Source organism: Triticum urartu, chromosome 6A (assembly GCF_056163025.1).
Source record: "Triticum urartu cultivar PI428250 chromosome 6A, HENAU_Tu73, whole genome shotgun sequence".
NCBI lineage: Eukaryota > Viridiplantae > Streptophyta > Magnoliopsida > Poales > Poaceae > Triticum > Triticum urartu.
Window position 1 is genome coordinate 505,546,027 of NC_141878.1, and position 25,470 is coordinate 505,571,496.

The following is a 25,470-nucleotide window of genomic DNA, read 5'->3' on the forward strand; positions in this document are numbered from 1 at the left end:
TACGGAAAATGTACAACGTGTATTAAAAAAGTCGACATGTATTTGAAATAATAAACAAAGGAAGAAGAAAATTAAAACCAATGCACATCATGAATAAAAACACAGAAAAAAACGCGTGAAATCTTTTCAAAACCGATGAAAGGTTTCATCTTTGCAAAACCGTTCGTCACAACAAGCCCTGTCAAGCCCACGAAAACGGAGATTTCAAGCCTGCCCGTAAGAGAAACGGATAAAACCCCCGGCCCGCCACGAACGAGCGGATAAGCCCCCGCACCCGCACACAACCGTCCCTCCACTTTCGCGGCTTCGCAATGGCCACCACCACCACCACCGCTCTCCACCCCCAGTTCCGGCCGCCGTCGCACCCGCGCGCAACCCGTCGGCTCCGACCATGCCCCTCCTCCTCCAGCGTCCGCCCCCGCTTCTCCGTCCGCGCCGCAGCGGCGTCGGCGTCCGCGTCCGCGTCCGCTCCGGCGCAGCGCGAGGTCGTCGCGGGTGTCCCATGGGGCTGCGAGATCGAGTCCCTGGAGAGCGCGGCGTCGCTGGAGCGGTGGCTCACCGCGTCGGGGCTCCCCGAGCAGCGGCTGGCCCTAGAGAAGGTGGACATCGGAGAGCGCGGCCTCGTCGCGCTCAAGAACGTCCGGAATGGAGAGAAGCTGCTCTTCGTGCCCCCGACCCTCGTCATCACCGCCGATTCGGTAGAAATGATCATACAATCTGTCTCATCAGTCACAACCCCATTAACGGCATTCAGTTTTCACAATCACTGTCTTTCTTGTGCTCGTGTCGTGTGTAGGAATGGAGCAACCGTGAGGTGGGGGATGTGATGAAGAGGTACTCTGTGCCGGACTGGCCGCTTCTCGCCACCTACCTCATAAGCGAAGCCAGCTTGGAGGGTTCGTCGAAGTGGAGCAGCTATATCGACGCATTGCCTAGGCAGCCTTACTCGCTTTTGTACTGGTATAGCCCCACGGTTACTGTTGGTTTGACACCCGAGTGATAAGACGAGTGGTTTTTGAGATAACATTCTCAATCTTGTACAGCCTTTCTTTGTCATTGTAGGACTCGCACTGAGATAGATGCATACTTGGTGGCTTCTCCGATCAGGGAACGGGCAATTTCAAGGATCGGTGATGTGATTGGGACGTAAGTGTCTATCTGTTTTTTGTCCTAGTCATTTACCATACTAAGTTTTCTCCTCTGTTTGGTGCCCTCACTGGAATGACGCCTTATGGTTTTGGCAGATACAATGACCTTCGAGATCGAATATTTTCTAAATATCCAGATTTGTTCCCCGAGAAGGTATGCTTCGCAACCGCTGCTATATTACTCCCTCCGTTCCAAAATACTTGTCGTGGTTTTAGTTCAAAAGTAATTTGGAACTGAGAGAGTAGTTTAAACTGATGAACATAAGAGGGGGGTTTGGAGAACTATTCTTGTGACATGGGGCATTCACGGGGATTCCATTTTATTTCAATTTAAACACAAAAAAACTGCCATCAATCGATTATGTCCGGAATTCGTCGCAGCCAGTGCCACCCAATTTCTATACACAGAAGCATAAATTCGATTAAGTAAATGTTCCGAATACAGCATGACTAAACAATGCTGATGATATTTAACTGTTTGACTATCACTATGAAAACAAAGGAGAGGAAGTCGCTACTATAACAAATAATATGGTCTGATGACACCAAATGTACCAATTATTATCATTAATTGATTTTTGAGTTTGGTGCTGCTACTTTCTTATTTTAGGTGTACAACATGGAGAACTTTAGATGGTCCTTCGGCATTCTCTTCTCACGTCTGGTAAGACAAAGTGTCGTGAAGCTAAAATATGATGCAAACCTTGTTTTACTTCATTTTGCTTATCTGATAGCCCTTTCCATTACATATACATATGCTTTTGCTGCCCTTTTCTGCTATAAGAACACGCACACTGCATCGGACTATTTTGCAGGTTCGTTTAGAATCAATGGATGGAAAGGTTGCACTAGTTCCTTGGGCAGATATGCTTAACCATAGCCCTGAGGTATTACATTTTCTATATTTTACAAAGAATCATTTCAGTTCTAAAAAATGTTGTATGGAATTATGAAGCACAGCAAGTCCCACATTTCTCCTGTTTACAAAGAATTTTTAGCAATATTGTGCTGAATTCCTTAAGCACCGCATATCGGACAATTTTCCACCTTTTTCCATCATTTCCCAAGTCTTCCTGAAGTGCACAATGTCATGCATTTTTTCTTAGCAAAATCAACTTTCCAGGTAGATGCATTCCTGGATTATGACAAGTCATCGCAAGGAATAGTCTTCACCACTGATCGTTCGTATCAACCAGGTGAGCAGGTAACTTTTTTCATTTGTGCTTTGACTCTACTATATATTTTCTCCATACCAAGTTAGTTATCAAAAAGTCCATCACTCCTCATCCATTGGTAATTGCCATGTCCACGACATTAATGATGATCATAATCTTCACTATTGCTTGTTTTCGGAAGGCCATGTGGCATCTTCTTTTGGTTTTACAGAACTGGGAATTAGTTGAAATCCAATATAATTTCATCTAGTATATTGTGCACCCTTTTCTGTACCAATAGACTGGCATTTAAAGTACGAAATCATCTTGAGTCTTGTACAGGCTGTGTCTCTGCATCTATCCATTTTATATTTTACAGATAGAGTATACTTGATTTCAGATGGGCCACCACTGTACTTATTTTATTGTGGCCTTATCATTTTCTGCATGTGTTACGCTTGGGGCCAATTAGTCTTATTCCATGCATATATTATTTTAAATGTGTTTCTTATGAGAAATTATTACTAGCTAACTTGTCTATTTCTTGTTTGACCTCCTCAGGTGTTCATATCCTATGGGAAGAAATCCAGTGGTGAGCTATTGCTTTCCTATGGTTTTGTACCAAAAGAGGGAACAAATCCAAATGATTCAGTTGAATTCTTGGTGTCTCTTAACAAGTCTGATGAGTGCTACAAAGAGAAATTACAAGCACTAAAGAAACACGGTTTGTCAGAGTAAGTGCTCTCATCCTTTTTCCATGCGGAACTTCATATGCTTCTGTTACTTGGTTTAGGTTAGAGAAGTTCATTAAATTGGGGTATTTGTTGGCATATTCTTGTTTTTACTTCATGATAGTATCAAGAATAAAATACGAAAATAGCATTTTGTTTGTGCAATGAGTTTGTAACACATTTCATTTAGAAGAGAATTTTTAATCACATTTTGCCCTCAAGAAGTAAATTTAAGATGCTATATCTTGTGTCGATGGTGTTGATCCATTTGAATGTCTTGGTGCTGACATCCTCGTTGATTCGATGTTCTCTCTCCCAATAAAATGGTAAAGTTCCTGCTCACGTTTTGGAAAAAATGAATTTGCAGTTGTGCATCTAGTCATAGATTTTGACTTGGTTCATTGTTTTGGGTAATGGAAGAGAAAACTCTCCCAGCGTCTGGATCTTGAGATGCATATAGTCATAGTATTTATTACAAGATTTGTCCAAAAGGGCAACGAAAATGACTAGCCACATAAAACTGGAGAAATGCTCAACACCACCTAAACCGGGACATAAAGATCGTGGCAATCAACTCCAACTTCTTGGCACCATCCACCATAGGCTCTTGTTTCTTGTCAGTGTCACCTTATTTTCGAGAGGACCTTTAGGTTGCATGTTCTCTGGGGAAAATGGCACCAGTTCAGTAGTATGTGCAACATTGTTTTCATTTTTATTGCCTTGTTTTGTACATTTTTTATACTATCAAAGTTATATGGTTAGTATTGACAAGGGTGGATCTGGTCACCATTATCAGGTCTGAAAGTTTCCCCTTGAGGGTCACAGGGTGGCCAGTTGAGCTGATGGCTTATGCCTTTCTTGTAGTCAGTCCTCCTGAGATGATTCAACGCTTTGAGGAGGTTAGTGCTGTTATTTGGCACCAATTATTTTCAGAACTGTCTCCATACAGCTATAACAAGGGTGGTCAACACAGCTTGCCTATATAACTTATTTGTGCAGATGGCTGTTGCTGCATCCAATAAAGGTTCATCCAAGCCTGCACTTAATTATCCCGAGCTGGACGAGCAGGCTCTTCAGTTTATCTTGGACTGCTGTGAATCTAGTATAAAAAAATATACCAAGTACCTAGAGGTGAGATCTTGTCTGTGGCTATCTTGCAGATTTCACAATTCCCCATGTGATTTCAGACCGCGCCATTCCTGTTATAAGTTACACAAATCATAATCATTCGGCACCAATATTATTTCCTTCAAATGTCAGTTTTTAAGTCAAACAATAATGTTTCAGGGCGCCAAGGGTTCTGCGGAAGTCTCAATCAATACAAAGCAGGCCAACAGGACCTTGCTACTAAAGCAGCTAGCAAGAGATCTGTGCATCAGCGAACGGAGGATCCTATATCGTTCACAATACGTAAGCCAGCATAGATCTTGCAGCCTAGCTGGTTCCTTCGCTCTGCACGTCATGCGGTTATTCCTTGGCGCCTCACATTTCCTCCCGTTGATATGGTGCAGATATTGCGTAGGAGATTGAGGGACATGAGGGCCGGCGGTGAGCTTAAAGCTCTGTCACTATTCAATGGTCTCAGAAAGCTCTTCAAATAAACAGATGGGCTATATCTTCTGCCCCCTGAAGATTTCGGGGAGCAATGCTCGTGTGTCTCCGTCGACTTGGTAAATTCTCAATCTGTCCTCATTTTTTACCACCTTCGTCGTCGAATGCCGTATTTTTTCACTGAACACCACATGATGCAGTTTCAGTTCCACCACCCTGTTGCTGGTGAGCTCAGGTGTTTGCTTGCCAAAGGCATATTGCAGTATCAGGCCAAGATCTTCGGAGCTGCAACTGAATAGTACGTAGGGAAAACTTAGAAAAGGTTGATGTGAAACCAAGAATAGCTGCGAGTTGTGATTGAACAGCCCTGAGCTTGGCATACGTGTATATGTGATCTAGGGTGCTGCAGCGCATCTGTTTATCTTTTCCTACACAGAGCTCTTTTTGGGGTCGCCTGTACTCCCAAAGACGCGCCAGAGCATTCGTGCTTCGTGTCCAGTTCTACCGGTGCAGCTCGGTGGCGGTATTGTGTGACTGTTTAGAGCATCTCCAGCCGTTGGCCCGAGGCGACGTCTAAAATCGCCATCTGGGGGTGAGCCAGCGCAAAAAATCGGCCTGGGGCGAGTTGGTCCCCGGCTGCCGGCCCCAGGGCCGCTCCTAGGCGCGTTCAAGAAAGAAAAATATATAGCAAATTTCGGCAAAGTTCGGCGAAGTTCGGCTAAACACGACTAAATTTCGGCAAACTTGGGCATATATTAGACATGTTTGCGGATTTTCATTACATAACAAAATACATAACTAATCTACAAAAGAAATTGGTTGAACGCTGAGTAGTCGCCGTCGTCGCCGCCATCCTCACCATCGTCGTCCTTCTCCTTCTTGACACAGGCGTCCCTGCTGGACCCCTGCCCGGCGTTGCCATGGCGGACTGGTGGCGGCGGCGGCGGTGGCGCGTCGTCGTCGCTGTCGACGATGACAACGACTCCTCCTTCGTCGCGGCCGCCCCGGTGGCGCTACGCGAAGCGTTGCAGGGCGGCGCACTGGCGCTCCCTCGCCATCTTCAAGGAGTCATGGCGTGCCCATTCCAGGACCGCGTCGTCGTCTAGCTTCACGTCGCCGTGCTCCGTCTTCATGGCAGGGAGGCCCGGCTCCATCTTTGGCTTGACGGAGCGCGGAGGAGGAGCCGACAAGGAGGTGCGCCGCCCGCCCCCGTGACGCGCCGCCCGTGAGGAATCAATGGCAAGGCTGACTGACGGCAGCCTTGCCATTGATTCCCCGCGGGAAACCGAGGCGTTAGGGAAGACGAGGGCGGTGTCGCTGACGCGGCTCTTTCGCGCCAAAACCGCTCGCCCCGGCGCCCCCGGGCGCCCCCAGTGCGTCGGGTTTGGTCTGGGTCCGCCGGCACTGATTTCGGCCCAGACCGGCGAAAATCGGGCTCCTGGAGGCACAACTGGGCCGTTTTTCCGGCACCGGCGCGAAAAAATCGCGTGGGGAGGCCTTTCTGAGGGCGCGGCTGGAGATGCTCTTAGTTGAGAATATCAGAACACGCAACCACTACTTTCTTTAGCACACGCACAACGCTATATTTCATAATAATAATAATATTTCTAGTATATTTTTCTTATATCCAAGTCTACTCACTTGGTACACTCAAAATACACCTTTGGTACTCAAAATACACCTATGGTAATTCCTTAACTTGCAAAAACATCTTATATTGTGGGATGAAGGAAGTACAAAATTGACAATCTGAAATGGATGAAATATCAGTAATTTTCTATTTACCAATTGAAATATCAGTAATTTTCTGTTTACCAATCAAAATATCAGCAATTCCCTATTTTATCAATCGACCTCATCATTTAGAGAATCAATTCCTTATAACATTTTCCACTAAACTGGAGATCTACTTTTCAAAAACTTTAGATGTATATTTTTTTTGCGACGAAACAGGGAGTTTTGTTCCAAAGTAATAGAGTCAAGGTACAGCGCAAAAAAAATAGAGAGTTGAGGTCTAGAGGTGTGCTAAGGTTCCACACATTGCCTCCTCCCCATGAAAAGCCTAGGGTTTCTTTGCCTCCCGCCGCCGGTCCGCATCGTCTCAGGTGGCCTTAGGGCCATGGTGGTGCGGTAGATCCCGACCCTTGCTAGATGTTTTTTCGAGTTTTGTTAGGGTTTGTATCTTGATCAGAAAGACAAGACGATAACGACTCCCTGAAGATGGAATAATGTTTTCCCAGCCTAGCCCATGTCTTAATGGTGTGTGTAGCATCGCCAGTGGGCGTGCAGAGGTGTGTCTCTGGCGAATCTTTCCTTTGTGGATTTGCTCGGATCTAGCCGTAGTTCGTCTATGTTTGTGCGTCTTCAAGTAGGATCCTTCCGATCTATGCTATTCTTCAACAGCGACGACTGCTATTCTGGTGCGCTGGTCCTATGAGGTCTTAACATGATGACTTCTCGACTGTCTACTAGATACTACAAATGTTTTGACCGGCTCCAGCAAGGGATGGACGATGACGGCGGTGCGCCTTCGGCTCGCTTCAGTGTTTGTAGTCGTCGCTAGATGGTCTACGGATTTAAATGTAATTTTTATTATTTCTGGTGTTTAATGTACTACCATGATTAAAGATGAATAGATCAAGTTTTCCTGAAAAAAAAAGTGTAGAGGTAAGATTTCCTCGATACATGGGGCCTTCTATGTAACCACATAACCGTGATACTCTTAGAACGGCTATACCGAACTTAAAGAAAAGAATTGCTATACCTTACCAAACAATCTGCTATTCCATTTTGATCACAATGTAAGTCTATGGAACAAACTCCCTATCGATCATCAGGGCTTTAATCTCCAAAGCCGAATGATATAAAAAATCTCAATAGCAAACTGAAATATATTTGCTTTTTAAGAAAAAAAATAGGGTTTCACTGCCTCCCGCCGGTGTCGCCGCCGGTCTGCCTCGTGTTTGGTGGCCTTAGGGCTATGGAAACGCGGTTGATCCCGGTCCTTCTCAGTGGGAGGGTTTCGTTTTTTATGTTTCTTCTAGTTTTGTTAGGTTTTGTGTCCTATTCAAGAAGACGAGACGACGGTTCCTTGAAAATTGAATAAGATTCTGTTTCACCTAGCCCTTGTTCCGATGGTGCGTCTACCATCGTCGGTGGGCATGTGGAGGTGTGTCTTCGGCCGATCCGTCTTTGATGGATTTGCTTGGATCTGGTCGTCGTTCGTCTACATTCATCTGCCTTCGGGTTGGATCCTTGTCATCTACGTTACTCTTCATCAGTGACAATTGCTGTTTTCGGTGCACTGGTCCTATGAGGTTTTAGCACTATAACTTTTTGACTGTCTGCTATAATTTTTGCCCAGATCGAATGAGGGAGAGACGATGACAGCGGCACGCCATCGACTCGCTTCAATGCTTGCAGTCGTCGCTAGGTGGTGTACAAATTTGGATGTAATTTTTATTATTTTTGATGTTTGTTGTATTATCATAATTTAAGATGAATAGATTGAAATGAGCATGGTGGCGGCTAAGCTACAGCGATGTGTCTACTAGAAGACTGACAAGAGGTCAAAGTTCTCCAACACAGAGGCGGCTCCAACGGGGAGGCTCCGTTGACCATCCGCTACATACCCGGCCCCTGCACCTCTGACCCAGGGACCCAGGCCTACCCGTCACGCTCCACACCTGCGTTCTCGCTCGCTCGCACTAGCAGGCAGGGAGGATGGCCGGGAGCAGCGTCTCCGGCGGCGGCGGCCGCCCGCCGCTGTTCGCGACGGAGAAGCCGAAGCGGGTGCTGGCGTACCGGGTGTACGCGGGCACCATCTTCGCGGGGATCCTCCTCATATGGTTCTACAGAGCCACCCACATCCCGGCGAGGGGCAGCAGCAGCCTGGGGTGGCGGGCGGGGCTGGGGCTGCTCGTGGCCGAGATATTGTTCGGCCTCTACTGGGTCCTCACCCTCTCCGTGCGCTGGAACCCGGTCCGCCGCACCACATTCAAGGACCGCCTCTCGGAGAGGTTAGTGCCTGATCTGCGCCGCGCTTTTTTCCTTCTCTCTCGTAGAGCAGAGAGTGTTCGACGGAATGGCTAGCTGGACAAGTAGAGCTCCGACGAGAGCATTAGTTCAGGGGCTCGCCTTTAGAGGCGGCTTCCCTTCCGATTCTGAATCACACCAAGTCCAGCAACTTACATCTGTGATCCGCGAAGGCTTATTGCTGAAATAATGTGACATCGAGACTCGAGAACAAACCTTGCATTGTATTGTATGTCTGCAGCAGTGTAGTTAGCACATTCCCCGTTTTCTTTTTCAGCTGGGCTCAAGCCTGAAGTAGATACGCTTTGTCATAACTACCCAGAGTTATGGATACAGTTGAAAGATCGCACCCATGCTAGAATATGGTTCCAGAGTTGTGGATACAATTGAAACATCGCACCCATGCTAGAATATGATTCATTTACATAGATATATTTCAGCTAGGAGTCACGGCTACTGCCAAATCAGGTACTGTTATGCTCCATCAAGGACCTCAATGGCCATGGGTATTGTGATGATGCACATTCATGCCTAGTTACATGGTTCAGATAGCGCGGTATCTGCATAGCATCGTATGAACAAAAATTAGTTTGACTGTACTATCTATGTCTGTGGTGAATGACTTGTTAAAATACTGGCCACAAACAGATATGATGATGACCAGCTCCCTGGTGTGGACATATTTGTGTGTACAGCGGACCCAGCTCTTGAACCACCCATGCTTGTCATCTCCACGGTTCTGTCTGTTATGGCTTATGACTACCCGCCAGAGAAGCTAAACATCTATTTGTCTGATGATGCTGGTTCTGCTGTAACATTCTACGCTCTTCATGAGGCATCTGAGTTTGCAAAGCACTGGATTTCATTTTGCAAAAATTACAAGGTGGAGCCCAGGTCACCAGCTGCCTACTTTGCCGAAGGGGCTACCCCTCATGATGCTTGTAGCCCTCAAGAATTGCTCCGCATGAAGGTAGATCACAAACTTGTTCTGCACCTATGCAATTTAGCTTATCTCGAAAGAAATGATGTTGTGATGCAGTCTGATACAATATTTACTGGTGTAAGGGCCTGCTGGCCTTCCATTTTTGCCGTGTAAGGCTGTGAAACCAACACATTGTTTTCTTATCTGTTTTCCCCTCTTTTGTGAATTGCAGGAGTTGTACAAGGATCTGACAGATCGCGTGAACTCAGTAGTACATTCAGGCAAGATTCCCGAGGTTCCAGAATGCAACCACAGAGGCTTCTCTGAATGGAATGAGATGATAACTTCTGGAGATCACCCTTCAATAGTCCAGGTAAAAATGGTAGTTTGGTCAGAGTCTGACTACTAGATGAAGTGCATGGTAATTGATTTTGAAATTCAAAATAATATGATAACTATGAGAAGTGTGAAAACCAACTCGTGTAGCTAATACAAAGCTGGTGAATTGGTTATAAAAGCTAACATATAAGAGTGTTGGTGAATTGAAGTGTTGTGGAAAAAATAAATATGTTTTTATGTTTATCAAGTAGTACCTATGGAGAATAATTCTAGGCAATCTGTCCACTGTTAAAACTATTCCAAAAGGAGCTTCCATGTTCGCTCTGAGAAGCTAGAAATCCCACAGTAGTGTTTGCTCTGAGAAGCTAGAAAACCCACAGTAGTCAGAGGAAAAAGAAAAAGATGTACACCGCTTATTTTAGTGGCTCTGCAGTATAGCAGTGCAAATTAATCAGTGTGCAATAGAGCAGTTATTACAATTATAAAAGTTTAACGCATCATGTTGGTGTAAAAAATACAATTGTTGTTTAGTTTTTTACTATCCAACCATGCAATTGATAGTTAATTCAGGTAGTTAAAATAAAAGGCATAGGTGCTTGTTTGGCTGAATGTAATTCAACCTGATGTAAGACGAGCCTGACATGGTTGATATTCATCCAGTGAAGAATCTACCTTCACAGAAAACTGTAATAGCAGAGTAGAATTTATATTTCTTATCTGCATAATTTTGGTGATCCCGTCTAATCAAATGGTTCTCCATTGCTAGATTCTAATTGATAGAAACAAACGGAAGGCAGTTGATGTAGATGGAAATGCATTGCCAAAACTTGTGTATATGTCACGCGAGAAGAGACCTCAGGAACAACATCACTTCAAAGCTGGATCATTAAATGCTTTGGTAGGTGTCCTCTCTTGGTATAGTCAATGATTTTCTAGAATTACCATTTAGAATCAACCTTCATTGTGTTTATATACCTTAATAAGGTCAATTGTGCAGATAAGGGTATCTTCAGTGATAAGCAACAGCCCAGTCATTCTGAATGTTGATTGTGATATGTACTCCAACAACTCTGAGTCCATTAGAGATGCATTGTGCTTCTTCCTAGATGAAGAGCAAGGTCAAGATATCGGTTTTGTGCAGTACCCTCAGAACTTTGACAATGTGGTGCACAATGACATCTATGGCAATCCCATCAACGTTGTCAATGAGGTCAATTGAAAGATAATATAGCACCTCCTAAAATTTCGACAAAGGACACACCTATGTCTGAAGCTGTAATTAAGACTAATCTGGTTTGTTGTTTCATTGACTTGATGTTCAGTTGGATAACCCTTGCTTGGATGGATGGGGTGGAATGTGTTACTATGGCACTGGATGCTTCCATCGCAGGGAGACCCTCTCTGGACAAATATATAGTAAAGATTACAAGGAAGACTGGGATAGAGGAGTGGGGATAGCAGAAAATGCAGATGAGCTGGAAGAAACGTCCAAGTCACTTGTGACATGCACGTATGAGCATAACACCCCGTGGGGCATTGAGGTATCTCTATCTCTTTCTACAAACCTGAATATGAACATTTCCATTGATCCCCTTCTCTTTGATGAGTATATACAGAAAATCCTTCAGTGATGCCCGAAGGATGTCCTTCCTTGCATGTGTGTACTGTTATGCAGATCATTTTTGATGAGTTTGTGTTTCTGAATTGCAGAAAGGAGTTAGATATGGGTGCCCACTGGAGGATGTGATTACAGGATTGCAAATCCAATGCCGCGGGTGGAGATCGGTGTACTACAACCCCGCTAGAAAGGGCTTCTTAGGCATGGCCCCTACCTCACTAGGCCAGATCCTGGTTCAGCACAAGAGATGGTCAGAAGGGTTCCTCCAAATATCCCTCTCCAATTACAGTCCCTTTTTATTAGGCCATGGTAAGATCAAGCTGGGTCTTCAAATGGGTTACTCGGTCTGTGGCTTCTGGGCCCTGAACAGCTTCCCCACCTTTTACTATGTCATCATTCCTTCACTTTGCTTCCTCAGTGGCGTCTCTGTTTTCCCTGAGGTAATGACTAACATTCTACACTATGTTCCCTAGCTCATTTTTACGCACCGCGGTTCAGTTCTGACACGATACTTGCATGTGCAACTCATTCAGATAACCAGCCCTTGGTGCATTCCATTCATATACGTCGTGGTAGCTTCATACTCCTGGAGCCTAATGGAGTCGCTGCAATGTGGTGACACTGCAGTGGAGTGGTGGAACGCACAAAGGATGTGGCTCATGAGAAGGACCACCTCCTACCTCCTGGCGGCCATCGACACGATCGGGGGAATGCTGGGCGTCTCCGAGTCCGGATTCGAGCTGACGGTGAAGGTGGACGAGTCGCAGGCTCTGGAGAGGTACAAGAAGGGGAAGATGGAGTTCGGGCCCATCTCGGGTATGTTTGTGATCATCACCACGATCGCGCTGTTCAACCTGGTGTGCCTGGTGGTCGGGCTGGGCAGAGCTCTGTTGCGCGAAGGAACGGCAGGGTTGGGACCTTTGTTTCTGCAGGCTGTCCTCTGTGTGGCCATAGTGGTCATCAATGCTCCGGTCTACGAGGCCCTCTTCATCCGCAGGGACAGCGGAAGCCTGCCTTATTTCGTCACCCTAGTTTCCCTTTGCTTTGTGTCGTCGCTCTGCCTACAGGCTATCTAGAAATGAATTCGGCGTGATAACGATAGACGGACATGCCCTTACTATGAGTAACATTTTGAAACAATCTGTTTACACGGCTCTGAACTTCCATGTTATTGGACAGCTGCGACAACGATGTGGTATTCAGTTCCCTAGACTCTATCTACTAACCTTTAATTCAGATTTCACTGTCGCCAAAAGTTCTGTCTGATAATATGAGTTTGATTAGATTTAGAAGAGTTTTATGGGGAGACACGGCTGATATGTGGTATGAGCTCAAAAATCTATGCAGTAAAGTAGTTTTAAACGATCAAGAGGATAGATGTAGTTGGCTGCTAACTAAATCTGGTAGATTCACGGTTAGATCTTTGTATCTTGCTTTAAAAACGGATCAGGCTGACTGGCCTCATAGGAAATTGTGGCAGGCGAGGATACCGCTGAAAGTTAAGTTTTCTTGTGGTTGATGTTTAAGAATAGTGTCCTAACTAGAGACAATTTGGTGAAAAGAAACTGGAAAGGAAAGGATAAAAACTGTAGTTTCTGTGATTACTCAGAAACGGTTGATCATCTTTTCTGTACATGTGTGGTGGCTAAGTTTGTGTGGGGTGTGGTTAGGAATGTAACTGGAATTCATGACATTCCATGCAAGATAGAAGAGTTTACTGCCTGGGTAAAAAAAATTCCTAAGAATAGTAGGCAAACAATAGCAGTGGGTGTTTCTGCGGTGTTTTGGACTTTGTGGAAAGCCAGAAATGCTGCTACATTTCATCATGTTTACCCTCATGATCCTAGTGTGTTGTTCTTTCAAATATCTTATTGGATGTCTTACTGGGCTGGTCTACAGAGAAAAGAAGGGCAACAGATGTTGCGGGCCGTCGCAACACTGTTGGTTGATGTTGCGAATGGTTTCTTCAACAAGAGTAGAGGATGGGCGCCCATGGTGAAACGTCTTGACATCGGGGAGTAATTTTGTCTGTAATGTTAGCTGAATTTCTGTCCTCCCTGGAGAGTATGTGGCGATGAGTGGGGGAGAGGAGCCCTGTGTGGTTACCTCTCACCTGGGTATGCATTTCTGATAAGTATGAAGTTTTTTCTTAGTTGCAAGCTTTATTCTTTTGGTTGTCTAGTTGTTGATGCCTGGATGTCATGGTAGGACATCTGAGGGCTGGATGGAATCTGAAGAATACTTGATCTGTTTTATTAGTTTCCTTTCATGCAATGAAATGAAATCGGGGGCATGCCCCTCAATTCAAAAAAAAAACGCTGTGGTATTCTCTACACCCACGCGATTAACAGCTACTAATGCATCATCATTTTTGCATATAGTTTTGCCCTAACGATCATCTGGTAGTTCTGCAGGGCAGGTTCCACATCGAACGGGGCATCTCAGCTTGAAGCTGCCGGTGGCAGGCAGGATGGGGAGTTTACGCACGCACCTGAGGCTGAGAACATCTGAAAGGAAAGCAGATGTATCCGCATGGTATGAGCAAGTTTCTTTCTCTTATGCGAAAGCCATACATCGCGCCTGGCGACAGGGTCACGTGCGACCGTCGCATAATTACATCAACATCGTCTCATCTCATCCCCGAAGTGGCAAGTGTTTGTGTATGTACGATAGTAGTACGTTTGTTTATAAACGAAGCAGCGGCATTGACACTCCCCTCTCCTCCATCCCATCGCATTCGCATTCGCGCGACACTCCGCCCGATCCCCCTCCTCCTCTTCCTCAGTGTCCTGGCTCAGGGCTGCGTGGGGCTCGGCGACACGCAGCAGAACCATTTCTTCTGCAATATCAGATGGAAATGAATGAATGAATCTCTTGAATCTCTTAAGATAGGTGAGGAAGAAGAAGAGGAAGAAGAAAAGGTACCGAGGTGTTGGGCCTGGAGTTGCTGTAGGACTGGTTCATCTTGGAGTCGGGCCTGGCGTCCTTGCCGTCGGCGGACCTGCTGGCCTTGTGCACGTTGACGGGGGCCTTCTTGTCATCCCTGGCCTTGCTGAAGATGACCGTGAACCCGTCGGCGGAGGCCGGGTTGTTCACGTCCCAGGCGCCGAACTTGGGGATTGTGCGGCCAGCCTCCATCTGAGCCATTTTCTTGTTTCAATGCACCATCATCACATTATTTGTTTGCGACATTAAAACAAGATCCATGTAGTATGATCAATCAAGGCAGTGCAAACAAGATGAACCAGAGATCGATGAATCCATAGGCGTAAATTCACGCAGGATCTTGATCAACTCACCGACATGTTTATGCCTTGACGGGGTGGCGCGGTGCCCTTGAGCGGTAGACGCGAGAGAAAATTTTGCCCCCTTGAATGGATATGAAGCGCAAGTGCTTCGGGGCAAAATTTCCCCCGGGATGAGAGGGAAGGCGGTCAAATATAGCAGGAGGAGAAGATTGGGGGGATCGCAACGGCACCCGCCCACTTATACCCGCTAATCTCATGCATGCTCTGCGTGGGACGTTGCCTGGCTAAAATTAAGCACATTTCCCAGCGGATTTTGTTTACTCCCACTACCTTTTTTTTTAACACGGCGGCTCTGGTTTCGGAGGCAGCAAAACGGCCTAGGGAGCCAGAAAAACTGGATTAGGGGGGGCAAGTGCTGTCAAAAGAGGCTGGGAGGGCCAAACTATAGGAAAAAAAGATTTTTGGCAACAAATAGTGGACTATTTTCTTCCTGTTCATAAGTAATATTAGCAGCAATCCTTGAGGGGGCTTGCTGGCACTCCCTATCTCCGTCACTGCTTCTGCCGGGCCCGCCTGGTAGCCGTGTCCTGTTTGCGGCTAGGTGGTGGAGTCACCGGATCACATGTCTTTTTTTTGACATCCCCGGGGTAGTGCGTGGAATAGCGATCAAACATGCACCTTCCGTGCACACCGTGCCTTGTCCTAGGCTCGGGCCAAGAAGTTGGGGCAACGGCAGCGAGGCGTAGGAGATGGTGGACGGATGACGAAGCACTGAGCCTGAGCTGGTGACGACGTGGCGGCTGTGAGGCGTAGGTGGTGGTGGACGGAGGGCGAAACACTGAACCCGAGCCGCTGACAACGCCCGATACAGGTGAAGGCAAGGACGAAATCTGAAGAGGTTGGGTGTGGATCAGCAGCGCCAGAGAGGGGGGATTAGAGGGAAGACCAGGGCGGTAAGGGTAGGGAGAGACACCAGGTGGTGCAGCATCGACACCAGCCATGGGTGGTGGGAGCCAGCGGTTCAGCTGATGCCGACTTGCAGGTCGTTGAGGTGACGCGCAGATATGTCGCTGAAAAGGGAGAACGCCGGTGGCAAGAAACGAAGAAGGTGGCAAGGAGACATGACATCCCACAGACTCACGAGGCGCACGTTACCTCCTCTATTCCACGCATTGAGCACTGAATAGGAGGACTCATATGCGAGTAGCGGAGCGAGATCCAAAAGTTCCTTCTAGTTTCATTTTCACGGAGTGCGAGAGAGATGGCACTGGACAAGACATGTCTTTGTGTCAACTAAAGTTTATAGTAGCAAGGGATTTTTACGGAATCATGTACAAAAAAATACTATATAAATTTAGGTGATGAATGTGCTTAAAAAGACCAAATAGCTGAGAATATATTTTTGAGGAATGCTGCAAAGTCGCGTCGCGAGAAAGGCAGGGATACATGGGAGGGATGTAACACCCCGACCAAACCCACTGGTTACTACCCGTTGTGTCCGGGATCTAGACCAGCACTAGTTTTTACTGCACATTTTCATCCTCACTCGTGCGCATCCGGAATCAACTTATCGGTTGACCACCCGTTTTTAAATTGCTCCAAGACAAACACGCTTAATTTTGAATTTTTTTTCGAATGGGCTCCTAAAAAAAGTTGAGTAGTCTATCTTCCTTCGTGCCCGATGAAGAAGACATTGTGTCATTCGGCCAAAAGTTCACATAAATTCAAAATTTTACAAAGTGAGTAGTTTGTTAACTGGTATATATGTTGGCTCTATGTTGGTATGTTGATTGTTAGTTATGTCGTTTCGGGAGGGACATGGCATTTGCTATAGCTTCTGAATGAACAAGTTCATGGCCTTGTTTGGATACTCTAATTTAGTTAGGGATTAGAGTTAGATTCTAACCTTGAACTAACCTTGAACTAACTCTAGCTAGAGAGGTGTTTGGATGGTAGGGTTAGATGAAGCGCGGATACGGCGAGACGTCTTCACGGGCAGTGCGAGAGGCAGGGAGGGAGAGGACAAGAAGCTGTGAGGAAGTGGGGAGGGATCTGCTGCAGGAAGAGTAAGAGAAAAAGATGTTTTTTAATGGTCTCAAAAAGAACTAACCCCAGACTTTATTTTGCAGATTGTTTCGGACGAGATCCCTTCGGGGGATGGTCAAATAAATAGACGTGGTTGAGTTTTAAAAAAAAGAACTAACCCAAATGAGTACATCTTGGGTGGATTAGATTTTTTGAATGGGTTAGATGCATCTAACCCAAACTAACCCTCCTATTTGAATATTTTTAAGTTAGTTGAGTCCAAACTTACAAACTAATTCTAACCCATGGATCCATACGGGGCCCATGTCGATGGCTCATGAAACAAAATAACAACACAAAACATTCTAAGAGCAACTACCACCCCTACAAGATGGTGGCTGAAACATCACGAGAATAGTGGAAATGCTGGAATACTCTGACTTCTTGGAAGCAGTCTGACCACACCGAATTTATGGGTGACTAGCTCGACAGAGACCATTTCGATTGCAAAATGCACCGTGAGAAGACCTCCTACCGATTGCTGCTGGTCGACAGGAAAACGGCGACAGTAAACCAAATCAATAAGGCGAAATTTATTTCCATTTTATTTGACTGGATCGAATGGATTACATGACACCAAGGTCTCGCCTGAGTAATTCACCTAAGACTCGATAACAGATGTTCCTCCCTTTTTTTTTGACTTGAACAGATGTTCCTCCCTACCATTACCTATAGATCTCGAGACTAACATTAATCCCTACACCGATGACACAGACCTAACGATCGATAGCCTACATTAACCTCTTCCAAGTAAGATCACGCCAACGCGATCATGGCGACGACACTGGCGACAAGCCCTGTGACAGTGGAGAGCGCCCGCCTGGACGCGCCACTGGGCTCGGTCGACGGGCTGGGTCCGAAACCGGTCGTCGAGGTGGATCCGCCAGAACTGGACCCGTACGACGGGGACTCCGGGGCCGAGACCGCCTGGTTGGGGCTGGGGCTGGGGCCGGGCGCGTGGCCGCCGACGACGCCGACGGCGGGCGGTTTGGCCGGAGCGGCGGCCAGCGTGGAGTGCCCGACGACGCTGGCGATCATCCGCTGGCCCGCCTCGCAGTGCCCCGGCACGCCGCTGACGAAGAAGAAGAAGCCCGTCCGGTCGAACTTGAACTTGGTGTCGCCGTCCGCGAACCGGGTCAGGGGGGTCACCGTGCTGCACATCTTGTAGTCGTCGTGGTTCACCAGCAGCACCGAGTCCTTGGCCGCGTACTTGAAATCTGCGCGCCGGCCGGCCGCCATGAATCAAGAACGCAAAGTGAGTTACTATTATGTAGGACAGGAGTACCAAATAAATCAAGCAATAAGGCTTTGCGGTAATCAAGAAGAGCGCTATGGGGTTCGATCTGGATGCGACGGTAACTGCTGCTTACCCAGGACGTCGCCGACTTGGAAGCGGTTCTTCTTGGCCCAGTGGTTGTACGTCTCGGTGCCGTTGCCGGCCGGCACCGCCCACCCCCTCTCGTCGCCGACGCTGTACACCACGGGCGCCGGCGACGCCGGCGACACCGAGGCCGCGAGGAGAATGCAGCAGCAAGCAGCAGCAGCAGCGAGGACGATGACGCTGGCCATTGGAGAAGGATCAGAAAGGGCACTAGTGTGTAGTGTAGTGGTGTTGGTGTGAGATCTAGCGATGGTGGCAGTGGCCTTTTATACCGAGGATCCGGAAGCGAGTGGCGCCGGCGAAACGGAGGTCAGTTGCCAACGTGCAGGAGGAGAGAGCGGGGGTCGTTGCTGCACAACGGGAGGAGCCGTTGGGCTGTCCGGTCTCCGCTGCATGGCGATAGGAGGCGTTAGCTTCTGCGACGAGTCGTGGGTTGAATACGTAAACCCCCTTGAGAGGCGTATTTCCTCGAAGTACGTCAAAGAGGGTCGGTTTACGGTAAATATCATGTTTGCGTAGACTCCCCAGATTCTGCGGAGAACCCCAAACCCCTCTCCGAACCCAGGACTACTCCCTCGGCGGCGGCGGCGCGTTGAGATGGCTGACGGCGCGGAGAGCGGGCAGGCCGCGGTCGTGGGGGACGGGAACCCTCCGCAGCTCTCCAAGAGCGCGAAGAAGAAGCTGCTGAAGCAGGAGCGGCAGGCGGCGCGGAAGGCCGAGCGGAAGGCGGGGGAGAAGGAGCGCCGGCGCGCCGACATAGAGCGGCGGAGGCGCGAGTGGGAGGAGTCTCTGACCGCGGCGCCGTCGCAGGAGGCGCGCGAAGCGATGCTGGCGGCGCGCAGGGAGACGCGGCTCGAGCGGGTGGGAAAGCGCGTGGAGGAGCGGGGGGCGCGCGCCGAGAGGCTCCGGCGCGCCGCCGAGGGTGGGCAGAAGGTGGTGCTCGACCTCGAGTTCGCCGACCTCATGCGGCCCAACGAGATTCACAGCCTCACCCAGCAGGTGAATTCCCCTTGTCCTTGTTGCCTTTCTCGCTATGTTTTGTGCTCACACTAAGTAACATTGATGATCAGAGATTTATAGTAAGGTAATTGAAAGGGGATTATGCGATTCTTGATGATTTACACTGGCTCGTATGCACGGGGAGAGTCTCCGGCCTTGTTGCTGTAATTGGCGAACTGGAAGTGCTAGTTGGATTAACATTAGACGCTAATGTTGTAGTTGTTCAATATTCAGATAAGCTCCTTCGTTGTTGTAGTGAAAGCTTGAGTAGTCCCTTTCATTATAATTAATAATTGGCTTAATTGTGAATGCATATGAAATATAATTTGTGACATGGCATATTTTTCAGTTTGCATCTCAAGAACTTACCAGTTTGTGTGCTGTTGCTATCTATCAATTGTTAATCATGGGTGTGATATACCCAATTCTTTCTCGTCTATCTGAAACATTCAGAGCAATGTAAAATGCACTGGTATTAGAGCATCTCCAACAGAAGCCCAAAAAAACGGCGCGCTAAAATAATTTTACAGCGCCATTTTAGTAATTTTAGCGCGCTGTGGCCGATTCAGTCCAGCAGAGGCACAAAAATATAGCGCGCAGCAGTCCAGCAGACGCACTAAAAAATAAAGCGCCACAAATATATCTACAGCAAACAGGTCCCTAAACATTTACAAATAAGTCCATCTGTTCAAAACAAAAACGCAATTGGGTCCCCAATGGTTGGAGCAAGCTAGCTTGCTGACCTTGCAAATCATCTTCCGCCGGCCACCACACGCGAGCTAAGCTTGCTGTGAATCGCAAACGCGAGCTAGCTAGCTTTAGCTTCCCTTCTAAATCGTTGGAGCAAGCTAGAGAAGGGCAACGGCGGCTCCCGGCCGGCACGCGCTCCCGGCCAGCGAACTCGAGGCGGCGAGCTGCAGCCGGCGAGCAGAAGGGCAGCGTCGGCTCCGCCCCGTGCTAGGACGAGCAGAGACGAGCACGCAGAGGAGTGGCGGCGGCCGGCGGCGGCGCGCTGCAGGGAAGGGCTGTAGCGGCGAGCTCGAGGCGGGACGAGCAGAGGAAGCAGAGCAGCTGGTCTTCGCGCTTCAAATTGTCCAGCGCGCTGTACGCCGCGCACCAAATATCCCGCGTGCGATGCAGAAATTCCCAGCGCGCTGGATGGATTTTACAGCGTGCTGGCTTTTGCAGCGTCTGTTGGAGATGCTCCGCGCGCTAAATTGACGTTTTTTCCAGCGCGGGCTACTTTTAGCGCCTCTATTGGAGATGCTCTTAGCATCTGCAAAGCTAATAAAAATGAGAGTACCATTTCTGATACTGCGTACTTAGGTAATATCTAAATGCCTATGTCTACCAAGATACTTTACACCTTCATGAATATTTGTCTGAGTAAACATCTGAACTGTGAACTAATGCAAGTTACAGATTATGTACTGCTATGCAGTGAATGGAAGATCAGCAACCCCGGCTCATCTATGGTTGACAGGTTGCAGCGGAGAAATGGGGACCCAGGTTCAAAGGATACCTGGCTTTGATAAGTGGATCATAGAAAAAGAGGCCAAGTCTTACCTTGAAGCATTTGCAGACTGTAAAGAAAATCTTGTGTATCTTACAGCGGATGCTGAGACTGTCCTTGATGAACTAGACATGTCGAAAATATACATCATTGGTGGTCTAGTGGATCGGAACAGATGGAAAGGCATAACACAGAAAAAGGCAGTTGATCAGGGCATTCAGTCTGCGAAGCTCCCCATTGGAAGTTATTTAAAGATGTCAAGTTCTCAGGTGCGCATATGCATGCTCCTCTATTTTTTTCCTTACAAGTTAGCTTCCGCAGTTAATATTATATATTTTGTTGCCTCTATGGCATCAAATTTGTTATTGTGTTTGCATTTCAAAATATACCTTGGGATCATATTGTTATGATGTCTTCTTTCAAATAATATGGACAGCTTTGGGATCATATCATCATTTCTAACATGTTAGAAGAACCTAGAGAGCATTTTATGAATGGGAAATATACCACACATGTTTTTGCTGATTTTCTAGAGAGTACTGTTTTCACATTTTAATGCAGAAACCGGAGAGCATTTATAATTATGTTGCTGCTTATTTTAAACTACTACTCCCTCCTTTCCATAATTCTTGTCGTGGTTTTAGTTCAAAGTACAAAACAAGTTGTCAACTGTTGTTGATCGTTCTTACAGTCAACCAAGTGTTTGAGAATGTATTAGTCTTGGCTTCGGAGGACTTTGGAGAGCTATACTAAGAATCTAAAATTATTGACTCTCCTTGCATATTGATCATGTAGGTTCTTACAGTCAACCAAGTGTTTGAGATAATGCAAAAGTTTGTGGAAACAAAGGACTGGAAGACGGCATTCTTTCATGTGATCCCACCGAGGAAACGAGGAGAAGCTGGAGCAGCAAATGATGATGATGCACCTGAAGGGGCTGCAAACGGAGATATTGACAAGTGTTTAGAAGAGGAGGTTGATGATGATGAGGATGATGGTGATGGGGATGAAGAAGCCGATGTTGCTAACAAAAGACATTGTGTTAGAAGTGAAAATGGAAAATCTTAGAATCACTCTTTTGGTGCAGTGGTGGAAGTGACTCCTGGATAGGTTATTATCTCCGGGAAGAGCAGAGGGAAAGAGCAACCTACTGTGCCGACGACTGAAATACGAGTCATCTCCAAGTGTATCATTACTATTAACGTTGCTGAACTGCTTTGTTTACCTAGGTTTATTTGTTTGGAGTACTCTGAGGTGTCGTAGTATTTTTGTTTTTGTTATCTGAACTACACCCTGTACTTTTGTACGGCGCGAGGAAGGAACGTGCTATATAACAGCACAGATAAATAGAGTGCTTCTGTTCTCATCTTTGATGGTTTTCTCTTGGAGTTTAGAAAACACATGTATTTTTATAGACAACACAGGCATCTATCTGCTTTAGAAACACATATCACCCAAACTCAAGCGTGCCTACAGACACGCTGCTGCGTTCGTTTGGGTCCACATGGACAGAAACCATGGTTTTGCGTCACACGGACAGGAGACGGACAAGCCGTTTGTCCGTTCGGGTCCACACATCAGCCACCCAACGCGATATCCGGGTCCTTCTAAATGCCACGAGTGTGTTGGGGTGGAGGCATCCGTGACCACTCTGCTCCCCGTCGCCAACAGGCAAAACCCGAGTCCACCGGCGGCGCAATGTTGTGGAAGTGGACCTCGGGCAGCACAACGACGAGGCCGACTCCTCCTCGGGGCGGCGCCGTGCGGCACCCTTCACCGTGACGTTGACGGGGGCTGCGCCGCCCGTGCACGACCGTATGTACGCATGTACGTTCCAGTCGCAACGTGTCAGAGGTACTAGGAGGCGGTCATCCCAATGCCCTAGGCCGGATGTGCAACTGCCCAACGGCTGGCATTTGAGCCCATAAATGGTTTCAGTGCCGGTCGTTCTGGCCTCCAGTCGCGGGTGCGGTGGAGATCCACCGCCATCACGATCTACTGCCCGATGATCTCCGCCACGACTCGACGTTTGCCGAGGACTCCCCCCTCCCTTCCACTAGGATACGTGGTTCGACGACGAGCACGACCAGCGCCGTCGGCCGTGCTTCGTCGCTCATGCGCACGCGTGTGCTCCAACGCCACCGCATGACCCGCCTGTGGTGAAGGAGAAGGAGCCCGAGGACGACCAGGCCCTCAAGGCCTCCGAGCTGGTCGAGCTCACGCACTGGTCTGACCTGCCACTGTCGCTCCACTCATCGGCGGTCGTGGCCACTGCACTGGCGGGGCCATACCCATAATCGCCTCAGTCTTCAATCGACCTCGTCAGCGACGAGAATGAGGACAAGGCGATGAGCATTTGATCTAGGTTTTTAAACTTATGTTTTTAGCTCAATTAATGTAACGAACGGACTTTTGGCGGCAAATTATCTTTTTTATTTTGAAAAAAAAATGTTGGTCCACACATTAGGCCTCGGATGGACTTTTGTTGTCCACATGACCACCCAAATAGACAAAAAAGGACACATTTTATGTCCGTTTGGGTCAGCCCATTGGTGTTGACCTAAGGAAGAGTCTCCCCCACCCCCATGGCATTTTCTGTTTAGCGCTTCAGGTGCCTGTTACTGTGCAATTTGCAAACGGACGCACATCCCCTCCGTGGTGGGTTGGTCGATCTACCATTTTTTCTTCTGTTTTTTACAACACAAAAGAGTGTGAACAAGTGACTCCATGCATCAAGTTTGTTGAAATAACCACCCCGCCACCCTGCCCGCACGGACTACTTACATCTTTTCTGTTTTTTCATTCTTCCTCCTTTGCTTTTTCTTTTTCCCCTTTTCTCTTTTTCTTTTTTCCTCCTCTTTTTTCCTTTTATTTCTTCTCTCTCATTCAATGAAATTTTATTTAAATTCATTTACAAAAAATGATGATTTTGTATTCAAATGTATGAACTTTTTTCCAATATCATGCTCTTTTTTCAAATTGGACAAACATTTTTTTAATTGATGAAATTTTTAAAAATTTGATTAATTACTTTCAAATTCAATGAACTTTTTTTCAAATTCGATGAACATTTCCCAAACCCACGAAGTTTTTTCAATTTTACTTTTTTTTCAAATTCATAAACTATTTTCATATTTGCAATTTGTTTTTCAAATTCTGGAACTGTTTTTGAATTGTGCGCCAGCAGAGCTAAGTGTTTCAAACACACAACAACGTTGAGATTTGGAAAACATTTCTTGAAAATTACAAGCAGTTTTGAAATGCTGCAATTTTTTATATTCCAGTTTTTTTTGGAGAAGTGAACATTTTTGGTAATTCTGATTTTAAAAAGGAACACGAACAAATTTTGCAAATCCCGAACTGTTTTTAAAAACTTGTTTTTTTTTCAAAAATTAGCATTTTCTAAAAAATTAACAAATTACAAAAAGCGCGAACATTCTTTGAAATTTCCGCATATTTTCTGAGATCATGAACAGTTCTCAAACTTTTGACAAAATGAAAACAAGAACATTTTTAAAATTCATAAAAGAATGTTAAAATAGAACATTTTTTGCAATGTAGACATGTTTGCTCTGTATACTTTTTTGGAAATGCGAACAAAATTTCAAACATGGAAAGATTTTTTGAAATTGCGAACAAAATGTTGAATCCGCAAACATTTTTTGGAACATGAATGTTTTTTTTGAAATGGTGAACAAATTTTGAAAACAGGAACATTTTCTTGAAATACCTGCACATATTTTGAAACACGAAAGTCTTTCTGAAATTATGAATAATAAAATGAGAATAAGTTTTAAAATTGTGGAACTTTTTGAAACATGAACATTTTTTGAAAATGTGAACAAAATTTAGAAACAGGGACATATTTTTAAAATTGTGAAGAAATTTTGAAAAGGAGAATTGTTTTTTAAATTCTTGAAGATATTTTCAGGCACAATCAGTTTCTAAAATTGTGAACAAAATTTTAATATGAGAACATTTTAGAAAATTTCGAACAATATTTGAAATCTCCAAACAAAAAGAGATAGGAAAAATAAAAAACCAAAACAAGAACAAAAAACGAAAAGGAAACATAAACAGAAAAAGGAAAAAATAAAAGAAAAAGGTTCAAAATAAGATGCCCAGTTCAGGAACCTTCTAGAATGTTCCCAAAACCGATAGAAAGTGGCTGGTAATTTGTGGAAGGTTTCTAAAACCGAAAACGCTGGAACATGTTAACGGGCTGGCCCAGCTCATCACTTTGATCGCCAGCTTGTGCGAAAGCTCGACAATTTGACGAACATGTTAACGAGCTGGCCCAACTCACCGCTTCGATCGCCAGCCTATGTGAAAGCTTGAGAATTTGACGCCAAATGCGTCAGATAGGATCTTCAGGGACCAACTAACTAAAAAGCGCTCGTTCCCAGTCAGGTCACTTGGCGATGGGCTGGGAGCGCGCCACTGATACGTCTGTTTTGCATCATATTTTTATATTGATATTTTGCATTATGAGACGTTCTTACATATTATGGTACAATATGTATGCCTTTTTTTCCTTAAGCTGAAATTTTGGACCGAAAATGAACAAATCTGAGTGACCTATTTTGCACAACTCCAAAAGTCCTAAAACTTTACCGAGAATTATTTTGGAATATATAAAAATATTAGGAGAAGAAAATACCAGAGGGGACCCACCAGGTGGGCACAAGCCTGGAGGGGGGGGGCTATCCCCTAGGTGCGCCCCTAGGGCTTGTGGGTCCCCTGGCA

The 25,470-nt window shown here is 46.3% G+C and overlaps 5 protein-coding genes across 6 annotated transcripts; 3 read left to right on the forward strand and 2 right to left on the reverse strand.

The window, feature by feature from the left end:
• The first annotated feature begins 250 nt into the window (after nucleotides 1–250).
• On the forward strand, nucleotides 251–5,015 carry LOC125514446 (Rubisco methyltransferase family protein). The gene is made up of 13 exons (XM_048679785.2): nucleotides 251–698; nucleotides 797–960; nucleotides 1,063–1,146; nucleotides 1,245–1,302; nucleotides 1,759–1,812; nucleotides 1,964–2,035; nucleotides 2,272–2,352; nucleotides 2,864–3,036; nucleotides 3,830–3,932; nucleotides 4,033–4,164; nucleotides 4,321–4,443; nucleotides 4,545–4,703; nucleotides 4,785–5,015. The coding sequence occupies exons 1-12, from the start codon at nucleotides 312–314 to the stop codon at nucleotides 4,632–4,634; spliced, it is 1,521 nt and encodes a 506-aa protein (XP_048535742.1). The 5' UTR covers nucleotides 251–311; the 3' UTR covers nucleotides 4,635–4,703; nucleotides 4,785–5,015.
• A 3,175-nt stretch (nucleotides 5,016–8,190) lies between these two features.
• On the forward strand, nucleotides 8,191–12,734 carry LOC125514447 (cellulose synthase-like protein E2). The gene is made up of 8 exons (XM_048679786.2): nucleotides 8,191–8,603; nucleotides 9,268–9,589; nucleotides 9,774–9,914; nucleotides 10,647–10,778; nucleotides 10,878–11,090; nucleotides 11,203–11,421; nucleotides 11,591–11,938; nucleotides 12,032–12,734. The coding sequence occupies exons 1-8, from the start codon at nucleotides 8,308–8,310 to the stop codon at nucleotides 12,572–12,574; spliced, it is 2,214 nt and encodes a 737-aa protein (XP_048535743.1). The 5' UTR covers nucleotides 8,191–8,307; the 3' UTR covers nucleotides 12,575–12,734.
• Nucleotides 12,735–14,021: 1,287 nt separating this feature from the next.
• On the reverse strand, nucleotides 14,022–14,964 carry LOC125516865 (protein NOI4-like). Of its 2 annotated transcripts, none has more exons than XM_087528503.1 (3): nucleotides 14,798–14,964; nucleotides 14,424–14,636; nucleotides 14,022–14,337 (listed from the first exon to the last, which is right to left on the reverse strand). In XM_087528503.1, exons 1-3 carry the CDS (start codon nucleotides 14,801–14,803, stop codon nucleotides 14,293–14,295), a joined length of 264 nt encoding a protein of 87 aa, XP_087384629.1. In that variant the 5' UTR covers nucleotides 14,804–14,964; the 3' UTR covers nucleotides 14,022–14,292. The 2 variants fall into 2 exon arrangements, with proteins under 2 accessions (XP_087384629.1, XP_048538109.2); XM_048682152.2 differs by having other exon boundaries at nucleotides 14,424–14,648; nucleotides 14,798–14,963.
• A 2,378-nt stretch (nucleotides 14,965–17,342) lies between these two features.
• LOC125512469 (early nodulin-like protein 12) lies at nucleotides 17,343–18,529 on the reverse strand. Its single transcript, XM_048677562.2, has 2 exons — nucleotides 18,202–18,529; nucleotides 17,343–18,048 (listed from the first exon to the last, which is right to left on the reverse strand). The coding sequence occupies exons 1-2, from the start codon at nucleotides 18,398–18,400 to the stop codon at nucleotides 17,588–17,590; spliced, it is 660 nt and encodes a 219-aa protein (XP_048533519.1). The 5' UTR covers nucleotides 18,401–18,529; the 3' UTR covers nucleotides 17,343–17,587.
• A 198-nt stretch (nucleotides 18,530–18,727) lies between these two features.
• Nucleotides 18,728–22,092, forward strand: TRM10 (tRNA (guanine(9)-N1)-methyltransferase-like protein). Its single transcript, XM_048679787.2, has 3 exons — nucleotides 18,728–19,211; nucleotides 20,634–20,993; nucleotides 21,520–22,092. The coding sequence occupies exons 1-3, from the start codon at nucleotides 18,810–18,812 to the stop codon at nucleotides 21,790–21,792; spliced, it is 1,035 nt and encodes a 344-aa protein (XP_048535744.1). The 5' UTR covers nucleotides 18,728–18,809; the 3' UTR covers nucleotides 21,793–22,092.
• The last annotated feature ends 3,378 nt before the right edge of the window (nucleotides 22,093–25,470 follow it).

What these genes read in the sequence shown, in the direction of transcription:
- LOC125512469 (XM_048677562.2), bottom strand. Translation starts at nt 18,400, where the DNA reads ATGGCCAGCGTCATCGTCCTCGCTGCTGCTGCTGCTTGCTGCTGCATT. An exon ending in CCAAGTCGGCGACGTCCTGG is followed by an intron (nt 18,049 to 18,201) that starts GTAAGCAGCAGT and finishes GCCGGCGCGCAG; the next exon opens with ATTTCAAGTACGCGGCCAAG.
- LOC125514447 (XM_048679786.2), top strand. Translation starts at nt 8,308, where the DNA reads ATGGCCGGGAGCAGCGTCTCCGGCGGCGGCGGCCGCCCGCCGCTGTTC. An exon ending in CCATCAACGTTGTCAATGAG is followed by an intron (nt 11,091 to 11,202) that starts GTCAATTGAAAG and finishes CTTGATGTTCAG; the next exon opens with TTGGATAACCCTTGCTTGGA. An exon ending in ACACCCCGTGGGGCATTGAG is followed by an intron (nt 11,422 to 11,590) that starts GTATCTCTATCT and finishes TCTGAATTGCAG; the next exon opens with AAAGGAGTTAGATATGGGTG.
- LOC125516865 (XM_048682152.2), bottom strand. An exon ending in ACTCCAGGCCCAACACCTCG is followed by an intron (nt 14,338 to 14,423) that starts GTACCTTTTCTT and finishes CTGATATTGCAG; the next exon opens with AAGAAATGGTTCTGCTGCGT.
- TRM10 (XM_048679787.2), top strand. Translation starts at nt 18,810, where the DNA reads ATGGCTGACGGCGCGGAGAGCGGGCAGGCCGCGGTCGTGGGGGACGGG. An exon ending in TTCACAGCCTCACCCAGCAG is followed by an intron (nt 19,212 to 20,633) that starts GTGAATTCCCCT and finishes TGCAAGTTACAG; the next exon opens with ATTATGTACTGCTATGCAGT. An exon ending in TAAAGATGTCAAGTTCTCAG is followed by an intron (nt 20,994 to 21,519) that starts GTGCGCATATGC and finishes TTGATCATGTAG; the next exon opens with GTTCTTACAGTCAACCAAGT.
- LOC125514446 (XM_048679785.2), top strand. Translation starts at nt 312, where the DNA reads ATGGCCACCACCACCACCACCGCTCTCCACCCCCAGTTCCGGCCGCCG. An exon ending in CGTATCAACCAGGTGAGCAG is followed by an intron (nt 2,353 to 2,863) that starts GTAACTTTTTTC and finishes TGACCTCCTCAG; the next exon opens with GTGTTCATATCCTATGGGAA. An exon ending in AAGAAACACGGTTTGTCAGA is followed by an intron (nt 3,037 to 3,829) that starts GTAAGTGCTCTC and finishes CACCATTATCAG; the next exon opens with GTCTGAAAGTTTCCCCTTGA.